General features: G+C 50.0%; 1 protein-coding gene across 2 annotated transcripts in view; it reads left to right on the top strand.

Moving 5' to 3' along the window:
- SOGA1 (suppressor of glucose, autophagy associated 1) overlaps positions 1–18,377 on the top strand; it is a 76,422-nt gene extending 58,045 nt beyond the window's left edge. The window contains exons 11-15 of one of the 2 annotated variants that reach the window (XM_038572214.1): positions 1,251–1,502; positions 2,713–2,784; positions 3,502–3,572; positions 4,918–6,268; positions 11,859–18,377. In XM_038572214.1, coding sequence (XP_038428142.1) covers positions 1,251–1,502; positions 2,713–2,784; positions 3,502–3,572; positions 4,918–6,268; positions 11,859–12,080 — 1,968 coding nt within the window. In that variant the 3' untranslated portion in view covers positions 12,081–18,377. Of the gene's footprint in view, positions 1–1,250; positions 1,503–2,712; positions 2,785–3,501; positions 3,573–4,917; positions 6,269–11,766 lie in introns of both variants that reach the window. The other variant, XM_038572213.1, reaches the window with a different exon arrangement.

The raw sequence follows: 18,377 nt of genomic DNA, 5'->3' as shown, positions 1-18,377 counted from the left end.
CCTTCACACGTGTAGCCAGACTTCTGTTGCCTGCTGTCCTCATTTGCTCCCCAATCTCCTCATAAGGATCCCCTTCATCCCTTGCTACCTGGCTTTGTTTTACTCCCCTCCCCACAATCCAGTGTGACTGCAGGAGCCTTAACCAGGAGCCCAGGAGGTGTGGTCTCTGCTGTGTGCTAGGGGGCAAGTTGCTGCCTTCCTCTGGTCTGAAAAGTGAGAGGGCGGGTTTCTTCCCAAAGAAAACGCCCTGACCTTCTCCACCGCCACCACCTGCCATGACTCTTCAGGTCCCAGCTTCCTCCGAGCCTGCCCCTGTGGCAGGCTGCCTTTCTGGTCATCACGGGCTCCTTGGGGGTGGGTACACTGATAATCTCTGCTGGATGAGTAACAAAACCAGCACAGAATGGTTAAGGTTCTTTACCAGGTTCTTACACTCAGCAAATAAGTGGCAGATTTGACCCTGGCTCCCCAAACTTCTGTCTCTCCTGGCTTCTCTCACTCACTATGATCTCAACCTTCTTCCCAGTGCGCACAGACTTCTGGCTTCCCTGTGCCACCCTTCTTTCCTCTCACCCTCCCTGTAGAGCTCATAGCTCCTGCCCCATCTGCACATTTCTTCCTGACCCCCAAACCGAGCCATTCTAGATGCCTCTACCCACTGGGAAGCTGACTGGCCCATATGGGGTTCCACATACCAAACCACAGCCTGGGAAGGTACACTGAGGCTTGAGGCTTTGTGTTTACCTCCTGCCACCCCGAGGCTTGGTGCCGTGAAAGCCATCACACTGGATTCATTCCTGCACACATTCATTGTGTGACTGTGGGCACATGTCCCCCACTAACCATAAACCCAGACCACTTGTAAGAGTTGTTAGAATATGAGAAGCGGTAACTAGGAAACTGCCATTTTGTAGCTATGTGACCTGGGACAAATAACCTCTTTGAACCTCTTTCTCTTCCCTAAAATACCGAGAAAAGCAGTTGTCTTGGTGAGATTTCATGAGGATACCGAGATAATGCTTGAGAAGCCCTTAGCATGGAGCTTGGCAAGTGAAACGAGCTCCATGCAACCCCCAATTTGAGGAGGGCTTAGTTTTGCATGGGATGGTCAGCAGGTGGGGGTTCTTCAGAGGAGAGCTCTCCCCCACTGCCCCCTGCTGATGCCTGAGAGTGAAGGAGGGTGGACAGGGAGCCAGAGACGAAGGGTCTCCTGGTGCCAGCTACCCAGTTTGCTCTTCCTTCTACTGCAGGTGGAGCTAAAGACTGGCAAAGGGGCTGGGGAGCGGGCAGGGCCCGACTGGAAGGCAGCCCTACAGAGGGAGCGTGAGGAGCAGCAGCACCTGCTGGCTGAGTCCTACAGCGCTGTCATGGAGCTGACAAGGCAGCTACAGATCAGCGAGCGCAACTGGAGCCAGGAAAAGCTGCAGCTGGTGGAGCGGCTTCAGGGTGAGAAGCAGCAGGTGGAGCAGCAGGTGAAGGAGCTGCAAAACCGTCTGAGCCAGGTGAGGCCTGCTCCAGCCACAATGGGGACTCATTGTGGGAGAAGTCCGGGGCTGGGATCTCCTTCAGTTATAGCTGGATCCAGGTGCTCAGAGAAGGCAATAGGTGCTACATCTGCCTCTCTGCCAATCTCTCAGGCTTGCTCCCCTCTGTGCTTTATTCATAAGCCAAAGCTATCTTCAAATATGGTCACTATTTTGTGCTCATATCATCCCAGCTTAGCAATGGTAATAGAGAGTTTTCCTTTTCCACAAGGCTGATTGGCCAGTTGTAAGTCATGTGCCTACCCCTAGAGCTAGCAAAGCCTGAAAATTTGGGAAAATTAGAGTCCTTTGAGGACCAAAAGAGGGGGGAATAGGAAAAAAACCATCATTGACCATTATACCCTACTACACATCATGCACCCAGCTGCCATTTACCAAGCTGCTGTATGCCACTCTTTTTGACTTTTTCCTTCATTTCACTTTTTATTTAAATTATATAAATCAGGACTTCATCTTTATATGAGACCCAAATATTGCAAAAACATACTTTAACCCATTCCTCCCTTTCTTGCTGCTTAATTTTATATTCAGAGGTTCATTTTTTTTTAAAGATTTTATTTATTCATGACAGACACAGAGAGAGAGAGAGAGATAGGCAGAGACACAGGTAGAGGGAGAAGCAGGCTCCATGCAGGGAGCCTGATGTGGGACTCAATCCCAGGTCTTCAGGATCACACCCCAGGGTGAAGGCAGCACTAAACCGCTGGGCCACTGGGGCTGCCCAGATCCCCTTTTTTTAAGTCAATCATGTTATCATAAAATACATATTGTTTATACTTATTTGCCTCTTTCATAGAGAGCTGTTCACGACTAGAGGCCGGTCACATTCCATCTAATATACTCATTCCTAGTACGGAGCCCAGACTTTCATGTGATTCAGCTGCTGCTTAGCTGACCTAGCCCATCCAGGAATTGTAGCATGAAGTAACATAGTTGTGACAGCGGTTGTTTTAGCACATAGAATGGCATCTATAAGGATGCCTGTAAGTGGTTGCTTTTACCAAATCCATCTTTTAGTGGCTCAGAGCTGCTGCCCAAGGGAAAATGGCTCTTAGTCCATGACTGGGTCATCCGGGGTCTGAGCAGAACCTGGGAAGTGGCCTTGCACAGACCAAGGCCCACTCATCAGCCATGCCTGCCGTTGACCATCATCTTTACCCTTGCCCAGCTGCAGAAGGCTGCTGAACCCTGGATCCTGAAGCACTCAGACCTGGAGAAACAGGACAACAGTTGGAAAGAGGTGAGTAGGGTAACAGGCCATCATGTTCTCTTGGCTCCTGGCTGCTCTGCAAAGTCCCTCACTTGCAGGGGTGTGACAGGGAGGAGGCTAACTCTGTCCCACCAATCACACCCTTGCATTTTGGGCTCCTCAATCCTGGGATCTCTACCCCATTGTTTCAGCAGATGGTTGAGGACTTGTGAGGAGCCCTCTGCCAGCCCCATCCTTCCGTGTCTGGAGAGAGGCTGGGTGTCTGTGTTCCTGGCCAGGTGCTTGCCCTCTCTTGGTTTCAACTGTGCCTTTCAGAAAAGCAAGGCCTCTGAGTAGCTGTGTGATCCTGAATGAGTCACTCTCTCCCTCTCTGGGCTCCAGTTACGTCAGTGGTAAAATGAAAATCCCATTCTCTGCTGAATCTTGAGGTCACTGCTGTCACCACCAACAGAACAGTGGCCACTGGGTGCTTGGTTGCTGTCACCACATTCAGAATAACTTCTAAAAAGACTCTTTCCTTGGGGTCCTCTCTTGGAGCTCTGATTGGCCAAGCCTGGATCACATATCTATGTGAGTGTTAGGCCCACTTGTAGCCAGAAACTGACCAATGGGCATTATAGATCTGTGTGGACATCAGTCCTGCTCACAAGAGGCAATCCAGGGTCAGCTCTTGCACTGACCTCCTGTCAACTTCCCTTGGTGTGCTGGTGGCCAGAACTCACCCTTCCTGCTTCTTTTCCTTGACAGACACGGAATGAGAAGATCCTTGACAAGGAGGCAGTTTCTGAAGCTGAACTTGGGGGCACTGCCTTAAAAAGGTACTGGCCTCCTCAGCCCCTGCCCTGCCCTGCAGTCCCTGCCATGGCCTGCCCTTCAGATTCCTCTCCCCACCCCACCCCTTTGCCTGTCTTCTTCCCCTGGCCTCATTATCCCACCGTGGCACCTCAGCAGAGCTCGGAGAACCCTGGTATGTGTTTTCTATAGAACTGAAGCCACTCAGGAGCCAGGAAGCATGGAACAATGAGAATTCCAGCCCTTGGTTTTTCTTGTTTGTTTGATTGTGGACATGCATGAAAACCTGGAGCTCCATATATCCTACCTTTGAAAGAAACTGTTCAGCTCCTGAACAGTTAGGGGAATCAGGGAAGGCTTCTCTTCCTGGAATTACTGAGCATCTTCCTCTGGGCCTGGCCCTGTTCTGTGACCCCAGGGCTGTCAGGGCCATGTCTCCACTGTTAGGAAACCCATGAGTAGAAGGAGGGCGACAAGACCCCATCAGAGCCATGAGCTCATCCTCAAACCAGGTGGGCCCGGGGTAGGAGAGTGGGCTCTGGAGTCAGAGTGCGGGGTTTGAACTCCTACTCTGCCATTTCCAGTGATGTGACCTTGGCTGGTACTTCCCATCTCTCTCTAGGGGGGATAGTATAATAGAAGCTGTCTGCGAGAGTCACTAGAGGGCCGAATGATCTGGCCTATGAGGTGCACTTCCATACACCTGGCACTTTTGATCCTCAGGCAACACATGTGCCAGGTCTGTGCCGGTGATTTAACGTCATCTTATTTGAGTTCCCCCGAAAGCAAACACAGGATTTGAGAACTTGTCTCAAAGATCCTACAACAAGGATCTGAGTACAAATGGTTTATTTGGGAAAGGATTTTAGGAAATGCTGGAAGTGACACAAAGGAGGGAAGGCAGCCACTAAAGGGGGATGTTGTCATTTTGTGGACAACCAAAGTGCAGTTTCACTGAGGAACTCTGAGAGCCAGAGTGGAACATGCAACTCAGAGTTCTCCCACCTAAGGAATGAGGAGGCTGGGTACTGAGGTGCCCAATCCACCTGTTGTTTGTGAGGGCTTTGTCTAGGGGCAAAACTCTGATATTTGTAGCTTCCTCTGCATGGAGGCCAAGTGTACTCTTGCAGTCACAAAAAAGCCCTTAGGTGGAGAATGGCAGGTGTTCAGAGTGTGCTGTGTCAGATATGTAGGTGTGAGTGCTGAGGTGACATGGGGCAGGGCTCCAACAGCATCTCCCCCAGGAGGTGAGCAGGGTAGGTCATGGTTCCAGCCCTTGTGCAGTGCGTGGACTGGGGAGAATGACCAGAGTGCCTGTTCCCTCTCTGTTTTTTTCCACTAATACCACTCTTCGTCCTCTACTCCTCCCAGGACCAAATCCGTTTCCTCCATGTCTGAGTTTGAAAGTTTGCTGGACTGTTCCCCCTACCTTGCTGGTGAAGCTGCCCGGGGTAAGAAGCTGCCCAACAACCCTGCCTTTGCCTTTGTGGGCACCCAGCCTGTAGACCCAGAGAAAGATGCCCAGGAGCAGCCCAGCCTCACACCGCGGGACTGCAACCGCCTGGGCACCCTGGGCTGCCAGGAGCCGGCAGGGAGGCAGATGCAGCGTAGCTACACGGCTCCCGACAAGACAGGCATCCGCGTGTACTACAGCCCCCCTGTGGCCCGGCGCCTGGGCGTCCCCGTGGTCCATGACCGGGAGGGCAAGATCATCATCGAGCCTGGCTTCCTCTTTACCACAGCCAAACCCAAGGAGTCGACTGAGGCCGATGGGCTGGCTGAGAGCTCCTACAGCCGGTGGCTCTGCAACTTCTCACGGCAGCGCTTGGATGCAGGCTCAGGGGGCAGCCCCTCTGCACCAGGGCCCAGCTTCCCAGCGGCCCTGCACGACTTTGAGATGTCGGGCAACATGAGCGACGACATGAAGGAGATAACTAACTGCGTACGCCAGGCCATGCGCTCGGGCTCACTGGAGAGGAAGGTGAAGAGCACATCTAGCCAGACGGTGGGCCTGGCCAGTGTGGGCACGCAGACCATCCGCACAGTCAGCGTGGGCCTGCAGACCGACCCACCCCGCAGCAGCCTCCACAGTAAGAGCTGGTCACCCCGCAGCTCCTCACTTGTGTCCGTGCGCAGTAAGCAGATCTCCTCCTCCCTGGACAAGGTGCACTCACGTATTGAGCGGCCCTGCTGCTCACCCAAGTATGGCTCGCCAAAGCTCCAGAGGCGGTCTGTGTCCAAGCTGGACAGCACCAAGGACCGCAGCCTATGGAACCTGCACCAGGGCAAGCAGAATGGCTCGGCCTGGGCCCGTTCCACCACCACGAGGGATAGCCCCGTCCTGAGGAACATCAATGATGGGCTATCCAGCCTCTTCAGTGTGGTGGAGCACTCGGGGAGCACAGAGTCTGTCTGGAAACTGGGCATGTCCGAGGCTCGGGCCAAGCCCGAGCCTCCAAAATACGGCATTGTGCAGGAGTTCTTCCGCAATGTGTGTGGCCGGGCACCAAGCCCCACCTCAGCGGCAGGGGAGGAGAGCACCAAGAAGCCGGAACCCCTGTCCCCAGCCAGCTACCATCAGCCAGAGGGTATGGCCAGGATCCTGAACAAGAAGGCAGCCAAGTCAGGTGGCAATGAGGAGGCCAGACTCTCAGTGCTCCCCCAGGTGGGGAAGGATGGTGTCCCCCGGGATGGAGATGGAGCAACAGCCCTTCCCAATGAGGTAAGTGGATGGGGTCTACTCTTTTTCTTGGGGGTAAGGGTTGACTTATAAGCTCCAAACTCTTTTGGTTTTCAAATTCAGGAATATGGTTGTGTGTTTCAAAAAGTCCTTTTGGGGGCACCTGGTGGCTCAGATGGTTAGGGCATCTGCCTTCAGTTCGGGTTGTGATCCCAGGGTCCTGGATTGAGCCCGGCATCAGTCTCCCTGTTCAGCGGGAAGTCTGCTTCTTCTCCCTCTTCCCCTCCTCCAACTTGTGCTCTCTCACTCTTTCTATCTCACTCTCTGTCAAATAAATAAATAAAATCTTTAAAAAACAAAACCAAAAAACCCCAAAAAGTCCTGCTGGTCTGCAATGAGGGTTGGGGGATTGCTGGCTGGCTCAGTCAGTAGAGCATGTGACTGTTATCCTTGGGGTAAGTCCAAGCCCCATGTTGGGCATAGAGTCCACTTATAAATAAATAGATAGATGGATGGATGGATGGACAGAATGGGGGTTAGAAGGCCCCAGATCTGGAACAACAGACCTGATGGACATCTGGTCTGAATACAAGGAGACTAGTGAACAAGGCTTTACTAGCTGCTTTGCCACCACATACCAGAGATTGCTAGCATCCCCTCCAGTGAAGAGGCATACTTACTGCTCTCCTGCCACCCTTGGTGTGCTGGAGCTAGCATGTTTAGTTGATTAGAGCTAATCGTGTACATCTCTGTTCACTAAAACACCTTGGCACCTTGAGATTGGCCACAGTGGGAGGATTTATACTATGAAGATTGACAAATGCTCTAAATCAGGGCTTCTCCCCTTATTCCTGGAAATCTAGTTACTGAACATTTTCTTTTTTTTTTTTTTATTAAATATTTTATTGGGCAGCCCGGGTGGCTCAGCGGTTTGGCGCCTGCCTTCGGCCCAGGGTGTGATCCTGGAGACCCAGGATCGAGTCCCACGTCAGGCTCCCTGCGTGGAGCCTGCTTCTCCCTCTGCCTGTGTCTCTGCCTCTCTCTCTCTCTCTCTCTCTGTGTGTGTCTCTCTCATGAATAAATAAAGAAAATCTTTAAAATAAATAAATAAATAAATATTTTATTTATTAATTTATGAGAGATACAGAGAGAGAGGCAGAGACATGGCAAGGGAGAAGCAGGCTCCCTGGGAGAAGCCTGATGTAGGACTCAATCCCAGGACCCCCGGATCATGACCTGAGCCAAAGGCAGACACTCAACCACTGAGCCACCCAGGCGTCCCTCTAAATATTTTCCAACACACCCCTGCCCAGCCCCCTAAGACTGTGCATAAGTGCTTCCATTTTGTCTGAGAATCTTTTGTAGCACACCACACTCCTGATATCAATTTCAGATTTGGTTAGGGATTATTTGCATGTTAGTAAAAATGCATGTAAGTTAGTTTTCCAGGATGGGAAATGGTGGGGTATCTTATAGATCCCAAGTGCAAGGCCCCGAAGGCTTCAACACCTTCTCTGTCTCCCTCTTTCCCTTGAGCTTTGTTTTCTCTGATGTCCAGTTTCTTCCCCTGTCTCTCTCTATTGCATTTGCATATATGGTCCCAGCTCTGCTTCTTTTTTTTTTTTTTTAACTTTTTTATTTATTTATGATAGTCACACAGGGAGAGAGAGAGAGGCAGAGACATAGGCAGAGGGAGAAGCAGGCTCCATGCACCGGGAACCTGACCTGGGACTCGATCTTGGGTCTCCAGGATCACGCCCTGGGCCAAAGGCAGGCGCCAAACCGCTGCGCCACCCAGGGATCCCCCAGCTCTGCTTCTATAACATCTTCTAGTTCAAGCACCTAAGAGAGACTGATTCGGATCCATCTATTGCAATTCCACATTTCTTTCTTTCTTTCTTTCTTTCTTTCTTTCTTTCTTTCTTTCTTTCTTTCTTTCTTTCTTTCTTTCTTTTCTCTCTTTCTCTCTTTCTTTCTCTAAGATTTTTATTTATTTTTGGGAGATACAGAGAATGAGCAGGGGTAGGGGCAGAGGAAGAAGAAGACTCCCTGCTGAGCAGAGAGCCTGATTCAGGACTCGATCCCAGGACACTGGAATCATGACCCAAGCCAAAGGCAGACCCTTACCGACTGAGTCACCCAGGCACCCTCAATTCCCCATTTTTAGAACAAAGAAGAAACTGTGATTGGTCTAATTTGAGTCCAGCATACTCTGTTGGTCTAATCAGCTGTGGTTAGGAGTGGTATCATGTGGCCTGTGGTGCACTCAGTAAAGATGGTGGGGGCACGGATGGGTGGCATGGGCTATGATTGACCCATTTGTTTATTTAAAGATTTTATTTATTTACTCATGAGAGACACAGTGAGAAAGGCAGAGACCTAGGCAGAGGGAGAAGCAGGCTCCATGCAGGGAGCCTGATGCGGGACTCCATCCTGGAGTTCTAGGATCACGCCTTGAGCCGAAGGCAGATGCTCAACCACCAACCCACCCAGGCATCCTTATGATTGACCCATTTGCATATATTCTATGTTTAGGTGATTTTTAGTTTTTCTCTATCATCCTAATACTGTGGTAGACATCTTGGTGCAAAAACATTTGTCCACATTTTGGATTATTTGCTTAGATTTAAGTTGCAGAAATGGATTTATAGGATAAGAGAATATAAAATTTTAAAGGGATTTGGTAAATATTGTCAAATTGTCTTTTTTTAAAAAGATTTATTAAAAACTTTTTTTATTAGCTTCAGAGGTAGAATTTAGTGATTCATCAGTTGCATATAATACCCAGTGCTCATTACATCCTGTGCCCTCCTTAATGCTCATCACCCAGTCACCCCATCCCTCTATCCACCTCCCTCTAGCAACTCTCAGTTTATTTCCTAGAGTTCAGCATCTTTTATGGTTTGTCTCTCTCTCCCTCTCTCTGTTTTCATCTACAGATACACAGGTACACAGACATACACACAAACACAGCCAATTGGTTCTATTTCTCTAGAGAACCCTAATACAATGAGTGTATTTAGTCTATGAGAATTCAGTGAGGCATATTTTTATGATATATTCAGTGTGTACATTAAACTGAAAATTTAAAAAAAAAAAAAAAAAAAAAATAAACTGAAAATTTTTTTAAGCTTAAAAAACTAGGTTTGAATTAAATTTTTTTTTATTATTTATTTATGATAGAGAGAGAGGCAGAGACACAGGAGGAGGGAGAAGCAGGCTCCATGCTGGGAGCCCAACGTGGGACTCGATCCCAGGACTCCAGGATCGTGCCCTGGGCCAGAGGCAGGCGCTAAACCGCTGAGCCACCCAGGGATCCCCGAATTAAAAATTTTTAAAGTAGAGTCAGCTGGTTGAGCATACAGAGAAAACACTAACCACATACTACTAAAGGCTATAGAATTTGGGCAAACTCTTTAGAAAGACAATTTGGTGGGATACCTGGCTGATTTAGTCGGTGGAGCATGGGACTCTTTTTTTTTTTTTAATTTTTTTTTAAGATTTTGTTTATTTATTCATAGAGACACACACAGAGAGAGGCAGAGACACAGGCAGAGGGAGAAGCAGGCTCCACACAGGGAGCCCGATGTGGGACTCGATCGTGGGTCTCCAGGATCACACCCCAGGCTGCAGGCGGCGCCAAACCGCTGTGCCACCGGGGCTGCCCGAGCATGGGACTCTTGATCTCAGGATTGTGAGTTTGAGCCCCATGGCTATACTTAAAAAAATTTTTTTTAAACCAATAGGCTGTGTGTGTGTGTATACATGTTTGCATATAGAAAGAAACAGATTTTTTGTAAGGATTTGTTTCACACAATTATATAGGCTCACAAGTCCTAAGATCTAAAAGGTAAGGTGGCAAGCTGGAGGCCAGGAGAGCTAATGATTTATTTCCAGTCTGTGTTCAAAAACCTGAGAACCGGGGGATCCCTGGGTGGCTCAGTGGTTTAGTGCCTGCCTTCATGCCCAGGGCATGATCCTGGAGTCCCGGGATCGAGTCCCACGTCGGGCTCCCTGCATGGAGCCTGCTTCTCCCTCTGCCTGTGTCTCTGCCTCTGTCTCTCATTCTCTCTCTGTGTCTTTCATGAATAAATAAATAAAAATCTTAAAAAAAACAACAAAAACAAAAACCTGAGAACCAGAGGAGCCAGTGATGTTATTCCAGTACAGCACATGTGGCTAATGTAATTCCAGTCGTAAGGGCATCAGGCAGGAAGAATTCTTTCTTATTGAGAGGGGATCAGCCCTTTTGTTCTATTCAGGCCTTCAACTGGTTAGTTGAGGCCCACCCACATTAGAGAGGGCATCTGCTTTACTGATTTAAATGTTAATCTCATCCAAAAGCAACCTCACAGGGCAGCCCCAGGTGGCTCAGCGGTTTAGCGCCACCTTCAGTCCGGGCGTGATCCTGGAGACCCAGGATCGAGTCCCACATCAGGCTCCCTGCATGGAGCCTGCTTCTCCCTCTGCCTGTGTCTCTGCCTCTCTCTCTCTGTGTCTCATGAATAAATAAATAAAATATTTTTAAAAAAAGGCAACCTCACAGAAGCTCTCAGGATAATGTGTGACCAAATATCTGGGCACCCTGTGGCCAGTCAAGTTGACACATAAAATTAATCATCACATCTATATAACTGTATGTACATCAAGAGACAAAGGTACATGCTGGCTGTAGTTTGAATGTTAAAGTTGATCAAAATATTTTTCAGTATGTAAAATGTACATGTTGCCTATTGACCCAGTAGTTCTAGGAATGTAGCCTATGGAAACATTCAGAGAGGTAGAAGAACATACTTGTATAAAAAAACGTATATCATTATTAGTAAAAATTCTAACATTTATTGAGTACTTGATAGGCACTATGCCAAATGCTTTGCATATCATATTTGATTTGATCCTCACAACAATTTTGAGAAAGGTAGCATGTCCTTTATCTTAGAAGGAAATCAAGGTTCAGAGAGGTTAAGTAACTTATGTAAGGTCACACAACTGGCAAATGGCTCGGATTTGAACCAAGCAATCTAGTTCTGTAAGAGCACTTTTAACCATTATTGCTGTGTGTTATAATATAAAAATGAGAAAATACCTAAAATGCATGTAAAAAAATGAATCAGATAAATAAATAAATGTATTTCCATTCAGTAGAGTAGTATATAGCCATTAAAAAGAAGGAAATCTAGATATACATAGTGACAGAAAACTTTATGTTTTGCAGTTACAAAATAGGCTGTAGGAGATGATATCATTTTAATAAATGTATGCTTGTGCAATGTATTGAGAATTTATCTTTGATGGACTGTATCCACTTTCTTCTCTGTATATTCCAGAATTCATACATTCTGGAATATTATTCATTAATATTTATTATTGTTCTAATGGCAGAAAAACAATAAAATATAATTGGTCCAGAAAGGGGCCACAGCCCCTGGGAACTGGTCCCCAGGCACAGCAGAGTTGAAATTCCTTGCCCAGCCGGCCAGGCAGACCCTAGGTGGTCAGTGCCCCTTGGCTCCTCCTGACTTTCTCCTCCCTTCTCCTAGGATGCTGTCTGTGACTGTAGCACCCAGTCTCTCACCTCCTGCTTTGCCCGGTCGTCCCGCTCTGCCATCCGCCACTCTCCTTCCAAATGCAGGCTGCACCCTTCGGAGTCCAGCTGGGGTGGGGAGGAGAGGGCAGCTCCCCCCAGCGAGTGATGGAGCAGCTGTGCTCCCCACCTCAACCAGCCCAGTCCCTGGACAGCCAAAGGGAACCAGCAGAGAGGAGACGAGGTGAGGTGCTCAGGCCCTCAGCTCAGGTCTCGCCGCGGAGGGACAGCAGCTACCACTGCCAGAGAACAGCACTCCCATCCAGGTAAAGCGGGGTCGCCTGCTGACTGCTGGGTGGTGAGCTCTGACTTCCCAGGGGAAGGCAGCGAGTGGGAGAGAGACCACAGCTAGACTTCAGAGGTGGCTCCAGAGGGATCCCTTGGGAGCCAGTTCGTTGGGAGAGGCTTGCCTGGTTCTACCTGCACCCACTTCTCAGAAGAGCCAAGGAAAGGATACACTTCCAGCCGTGCTCCTCAGGGTAAAGGGCTCACAGAGATGTTCCCTGCCAACATGTCCTCCATCACAGGGAGGAAAACACCGATGACCAGAACAGGCTTTGCTGTAGGACTCAACATGGAGTTCCTGGTGGAGTTGAGCTGGGCATCATCCCCATCCCTTCCTTCCCTTCACCACGTCCTCCTCCCAGCCCTGGTGCTCTGGATTGCTATGGCTCTAGGGGGTATGATAGAGTAGTAGCCAGGGCCAGGTATCTGCTTGGAATCCTGGAGCTCTGGATCTCCCAGCCCATAGCCTGGATGCAGCAAGGACTGGAAGATGGGGTAGAAATGTGTAGGGCTCTGGATTGGGAGGAGCCCTACCTTCCCAGGACAGAAATAGGTAGAGTCGGTTTTAAGACCTGGTGCACAGATAAATGCCTAAATGCCCACTGCCTTGATCGCTGGGGCCTCTTTCACCGGCATTCTGGAGGGGAGCCACATCTCCACTGTGTTTACATCTTGTGGCTGGTGGAGGGCAAAGATATTCCCAATGAGAGACTCCCAGTTGGCCACCCCAGGCCATGGAGCACTCCAGGAGGCCAGTGCCCCAGGACATGGCGGTGGACAGGTGGCCTGGAAACTCATTTCTTGCATTGGTTGTTTATTTGAATTTTTCTTACTATAAATATTTAAGGTGGTTTTACTTTATTTTAATAATTTAATTTACCCCAAAGTCCCTAAGGTAATTTATTGGAGGTTGAGACATGTATTCTTGCCCTTGGGACAAAGTGAGGACAAAGCCTTGGACAGGCACGGGGTCCCACACACAGACGAGGCAGCTCCGCAGCTGAGCTCGGGACTCCTGATCAAGGTTGGATGGCCCCCCAGTAGAGCTGGAGCCCTGCAGCTTGTTCCCCGTTATTGCTGACCATCTGGCCTCAGAGCACTGCTTTTCACTCACTGCCTGGTACTTGGCCAGCCCCTGGCAATCAGTCTGTAAACCATGACAGGGTAGAGGGCTGGGCCGATGTCCCCACTTCCCAGACATTCTCCGTCTGCCCTCTCATTTTGCTCCCTCCCTCTGAAACTTTTTTTTTATGAGTCAAACACAGATTACTGAGGCTCTCTCAAGAGCATGGAGATCTCTCCAAGTTCCCCAAGTGAGAACTCACAGGAAAACAGGACTGAACTTCGAGAATGTTGTTTATTGCAGCTTTGCACATGGACCTGAGAGTATCTGCCAGCAGCTCTCACCACCTGCCAGCCTTCTCAGCAGCCTCTTTCCTTAGCCTTATGGCCTCTCCTGGCCCCTCTTCCAGACCCAGCTCCATTGCCTGCCCTTCCCACATCCCATGTGACCTGCCTGAGCCATTGGACATACTGCAGTGTGACTCATTGCAGTGTGGCGGGCAAGGCCTCAGATGGCCTCTCCCTTGGTGCCAGCAAACCCATACCGGTTGTACACGTGCCCGCACACACGCAGATGCGTGAACCTCCTACAACTGGCTGGGGGCCCAGAGTGGAAATACCAAAATGAAGCAGCTTGTCTGTGGAATTCAGGAAGACCGAAAGCCAGCAGCTTTGTTAGTTTGCCCCCAGGACTCAGGAGACACTTCTGTACTCCCACCTGTTCCCAGTCCTGCTCATTCAAGGTCACCTGGACAAGTTACCCGAAGTCCTTCATCTCCACTCCCTATGGGCAGAATGCAAGGGTCATGTCAGTTTGACCAGGCCTTTCATCATGCCATCGTGACTTGTGTGGGCAGAGCAGGCAGGCCAATGGAGCCATGGGCCAGTCCGCCTGGGATGCTGCTGCTCCTCCCACTCAAAAGGTCAGGAGGCCCCTCCAAGGTTATCTCCAGGAGGGGATTCACACGAGGCCAAATGTCACCAGAGGCCTTTTGCCACCTCCCCAAGCTATGGAGGGCCAGGGAGGCTGGTTTCCCAGCCTTGGGGAGAAATCCTCATGACACCCGAACCCCAAGGCCTCGGACCACTCAGCCTTACCATCGTCCTCGTCCAACATTGTCCTTGCAATCTTCTTGTCTCAGCACCTGGCCTCCTGGCCCCAGCTGGTATCAGAGGCTCTAGATCTTGGTTTTCGATAAAGTCTGAGTGTCCACTTCCTGCATGCCACTGTGCAAGGTCACTCATCACTGTTCCTGCAGAAGCCTCTGGATGTGGGGCTTGATGGGGTTGAAAATGTTATGTGTAAATATTGGTTTGGTTTGATTTTTTAGCATTTTAATTAGTAACTGGTTGTGTTTTCTTTTTTGGGGGTGGGAGGGTTGGTTTGTAAAAATTCTCTACTCTTTTGGAATGTAATTTCTAAGTTTGTTTGTTTCTTCAAATGCCTTTTAAGTCTTGGTAACATTCCCAAAGCAGAAAACTGCCTGACCCACAGTGGGGATTCCCCTGGAGCACTGGAGTCCCAGGAAGGAACACTGCCCTCTTCCCTTTCTCCCCTTCCTCCTCCTCCTCCACCACTGGACTCTCAGCACCTTCTTCCTCTTCCTTCTCCCCAACGCCGTCTATCTATCTTTCTTGTCTCCACTCTTTCCCACCAAAGTCCCAAGGAACCCTGGGGTCCTAATCCCTTACAGATCACTGGGTTTGGATCTATTGTGTTGGCACCAGTTGGTTAGGGGAAGGATGGGGGGGCAGTTGCCTTGGTGGACCCTAAACTGGACGACCTCACATTCCTTATGTCTGACCTCCTCCCAAAGCCAAACTAGACTCTCCTGGGGGCAATGATGTCTGTATTTGAAATGAAAATCAGACCACTTTGGCCACATCAGTGGCTCCTAGATCTTGTATGCACAAGGCGTCTATATCCAACTCCTCTCTCCCTGTTTCCATCCCAGGCTGTTCCCCACCAAAGGCTGGGAAATTTAAAAATACCTCCAAGAGGTTTTGCTTTCTGTGAACTCAAAACAGGCCCCACCTCTTGGTCTTCCCAGGGACAGTCCTCTCCCAGTTGTTCTCCCAGTGGACAAAGGACCCAAAGACCTCACACTTGAACATGCTGTCACATGGTTCTATCATCCCCACCCCTAGGTGGGGATGAAACCTTTCATGGTTTCATCACCAGCTTCTTCTCCACCTGCCCATCCAACTTTCAGGCTCTTCCTCCCTCTCTCCTCCCCTCCAGAATGTCCCCCACCTTCCAACCTGGCCAGTCCCCCCACTTCACTCATACTAATAATCATCCCCTGCACACCCCACCTACAGTACTACTATCTAGAAATTGCTCCCCTGTCCCCTATCCCACATCTGCTTCAGACTTCTGGGAGAGCTCTGGGAGGCAGCCTTGGCAGGACTGGGGTTAGGGGAGGTCAGGACACCGAGGTGTAGACTCACCCCAGAGTCTCCTGACTGGGCAGTCATCGAGCCTAGACTAGGACCTGGGTCCATCGGATCCCCCAGCCCAACTCTGTCCTGCTTGCTGTGTAAACCTACTGTCCCACTGGAGACTTTTCGGTGTGGGGCCAGGACACCCAGAAGATACCACTACCTAACCGAGACTTGAAACCATGCAACCATCACTGCTATCCATTTCTAGAACTTTTTAATCACCCAGGCTGAACCTCTGTACCCACTGAAAAATTAATCACCCTCTCCCCAAGTCCCTGGTAACCTCCATTCTATTGTCTCTATGAATTTGCCTCATCAGGGTGGCTCATATAAGTGGAATCGCACAATATCTGTCCTTTTGTGTCAAACCACCTCACCTTTTTAGATGAAAAGCTAAGCCCAGAGAAGAGGGAGGCTTGCCCAAGGTCACAAAGCAAACAAAAGGCAGAGTCAGGACGAGAACCCTAGTTTCCTGACCCCCAGCCAATGCTGTATCCCCAGGGGTGAATGAGACCCCACTCTGCCATTCTGGGCTCTTGGTGGAGCCCCTTCTTTTCTCTGGAGTCTGTTTGCTGCCCTCCTCCCATTCATCCTCTCTGTTACTGTCTTCCTCCAAAGCTTCCCCTCCTCCTGCCTCCTTTTCTCTGCTGGTTCCAACAATAAACCAAGTGGCCCTAGCCTGTGGCTCAGAGAGCATCAGCCTTGCCAGTCCTACTCACTGGGCTTGGCCCCGTCACCTCCCAGCCCAGCAGGACATCCCCTAGGTCCACAAGGTCCATCCTTGAGCCACATTATCTTCTCTGTCCCCAGTCTCAGGACCCCTTCAGTGTCCACTGTTACATGGGGCTGAGGGAGGGGGACTAGAATCCCCCCTTCTGGGCTCCTATACCCTGCCCAGTCCTGCCCAGCCTTGTTAAAAAGATGCAGCCTAGCTTGTGTTCTTCTCTCCCTAGGCCATTTATCCATTAGTCTGTCCATTTGACACCCCATTATCCTCTCTGCTCTTCCCTGGGCCTCACTGTTTCTGGAATAATTTGTCCTGTCTTTACCACTTGCCCCTCCCAACAGTGTTTGAAGTTTGTGAAGTCCACAAACACGAGAACCAAAGGGGACATGATGCTGGGCCTGTATTCCCCTGCCCAGGGCTCCTCCCCACCACCTGCTACTCTTCCCTCACCCTCCTTGGATCCTCATTTATCCTGTCAGGCCGGTTTCCGTCCCTTCCTGCCTTTCACCAGCCTACAGGACCCCAGGCCCTAAAGAAAAGAGCTCTTGTTTTCTTGAAGCATTCTTGAAGTGTCGAGGCAGTCAGGGCCTGGATGCTTTGTCACAGTCCATTCTGATACTACTCAAACTGCTCTTGTGAGGAAGAACCTCAGCTGGATCTGGAGACGCTGTCCAAGTCTGGGAAGATCTCTGTTTGGCTGGTTCGATGAGCCTCCCCCTTCTATGATTTTATCATGAGCACCAGGATGATCCCCAGGGCCCCAGAACACCCCTTGTGTTTTGGGATCCCACATCACCAACTTCTCTCCACTGGGCCATGGTATCCTGGCTCTTTTCTCTACTCTGCCTCTGATCTCTGTGCCTTAGTTTACTTCTCTGCACAGGAAGCTCACCACAAGACTGTTCCCAGCAGCTTCCCAGGTATTCTGGTGCCCCTAAGGTTGGGCCTTGCCAGCTGTGTCCCAGCTCCCTGTCACTGCCTCAGGACACCAAGTTGCTGAGGATGAGGTGCCAAGAGGTTCTCAAAGTGGCTGGAGCATCACCTGGGAGCTTGACAGAAATGCAAAATACTGGCCCTACTTGAGACTTGCAGAATTAGAAATTCTGGTGTGAGGCCCAACAAGCTGGGGGTTTAACATGCTGTCCAGGTGATTCTCATATAACAGGACTCGGCCAACTGCTGATCTGCACTAGCCATCAGTGTGGCCTAGTGAGGATCTGAAGCCGGCCCAGACCAGGAAGAGGTGGAAAATACCAGCCTCATCTGGACGCCTGAGAGATCAGAACTCTCTCTGCCAAACAAATAACTATGTCCTTTTCCTGGAAGCTGGAGGGCAGCAAGAAGGCTACAATTTTCCTTTCCTTGCCTCAGAACTGGTTCCAGTTCTCACAAAAGGCCATGTAGAGTTGTGTTAGCCAAGCAGTAAGTGGGAGTCCTGGGCAGGGGGTGGGGGTGGCAGAAGACAAAAACCCTGACCATGTATCCCTTGGGAACCTCACCACAGGCTCATGACCTCTCTTCAAGTAGTAAGAAACCTAACCCTCAAGGAAAGAATCCTAAATCCCTAGCTCCTCCTCTTCCTCCCACCTCCAGGGAGACCCAGTAGACAGTGCCAAAAAACAGCTCCAACCTCCAGCAGCTGGGGAAGAGAGCCAGAAGCTGCCCTCTCATCTTGCCCCCTGCCCCCCCAACCCCTGCCAATACTGTGAAGCCCCCTCCCTGCCCAGCCTGGTTTCTTGATGAGGGTCCTGCAGTTGTGGGCCCTAGGGGACCCCCAGGGAAAGGCCCTCAGGAAGGAAGGGACCAAGGGCATCCTTGGGCCAAACTGTCTGCCTCTCCTGTCCACTGTTCTCTCTTCCCCACTTCTGTCTTCAAAAAGCTCCTTCCCAAGATGGATTGGGTGCTAGGACAACTGGTCCAATCCACCAGCTCTCCCTGCCCTGTGTCTTATTTCAGACATGAGAATACCTGTACAGTGTAAACTTACAAAAGGTTTTTAATGGTTGTAGATTGGAAATAAAGTATGTCATATGAACAGTTTCCATGGA

Source organism: Canis lupus, chromosome 24, assembly GCF_011100685.1.
Source record: "Canis lupus familiaris isolate Mischka breed German Shepherd chromosome 24, alternate assembly UU_Cfam_GSD_1.0, whole genome shotgun sequence".
NCBI lineage: Eukaryota > Metazoa > Chordata > Mammalia > Carnivora > Canidae > Canis > Canis lupus.
This window is presented reverse-complemented; position numbering and strand designations above follow the sequence as displayed.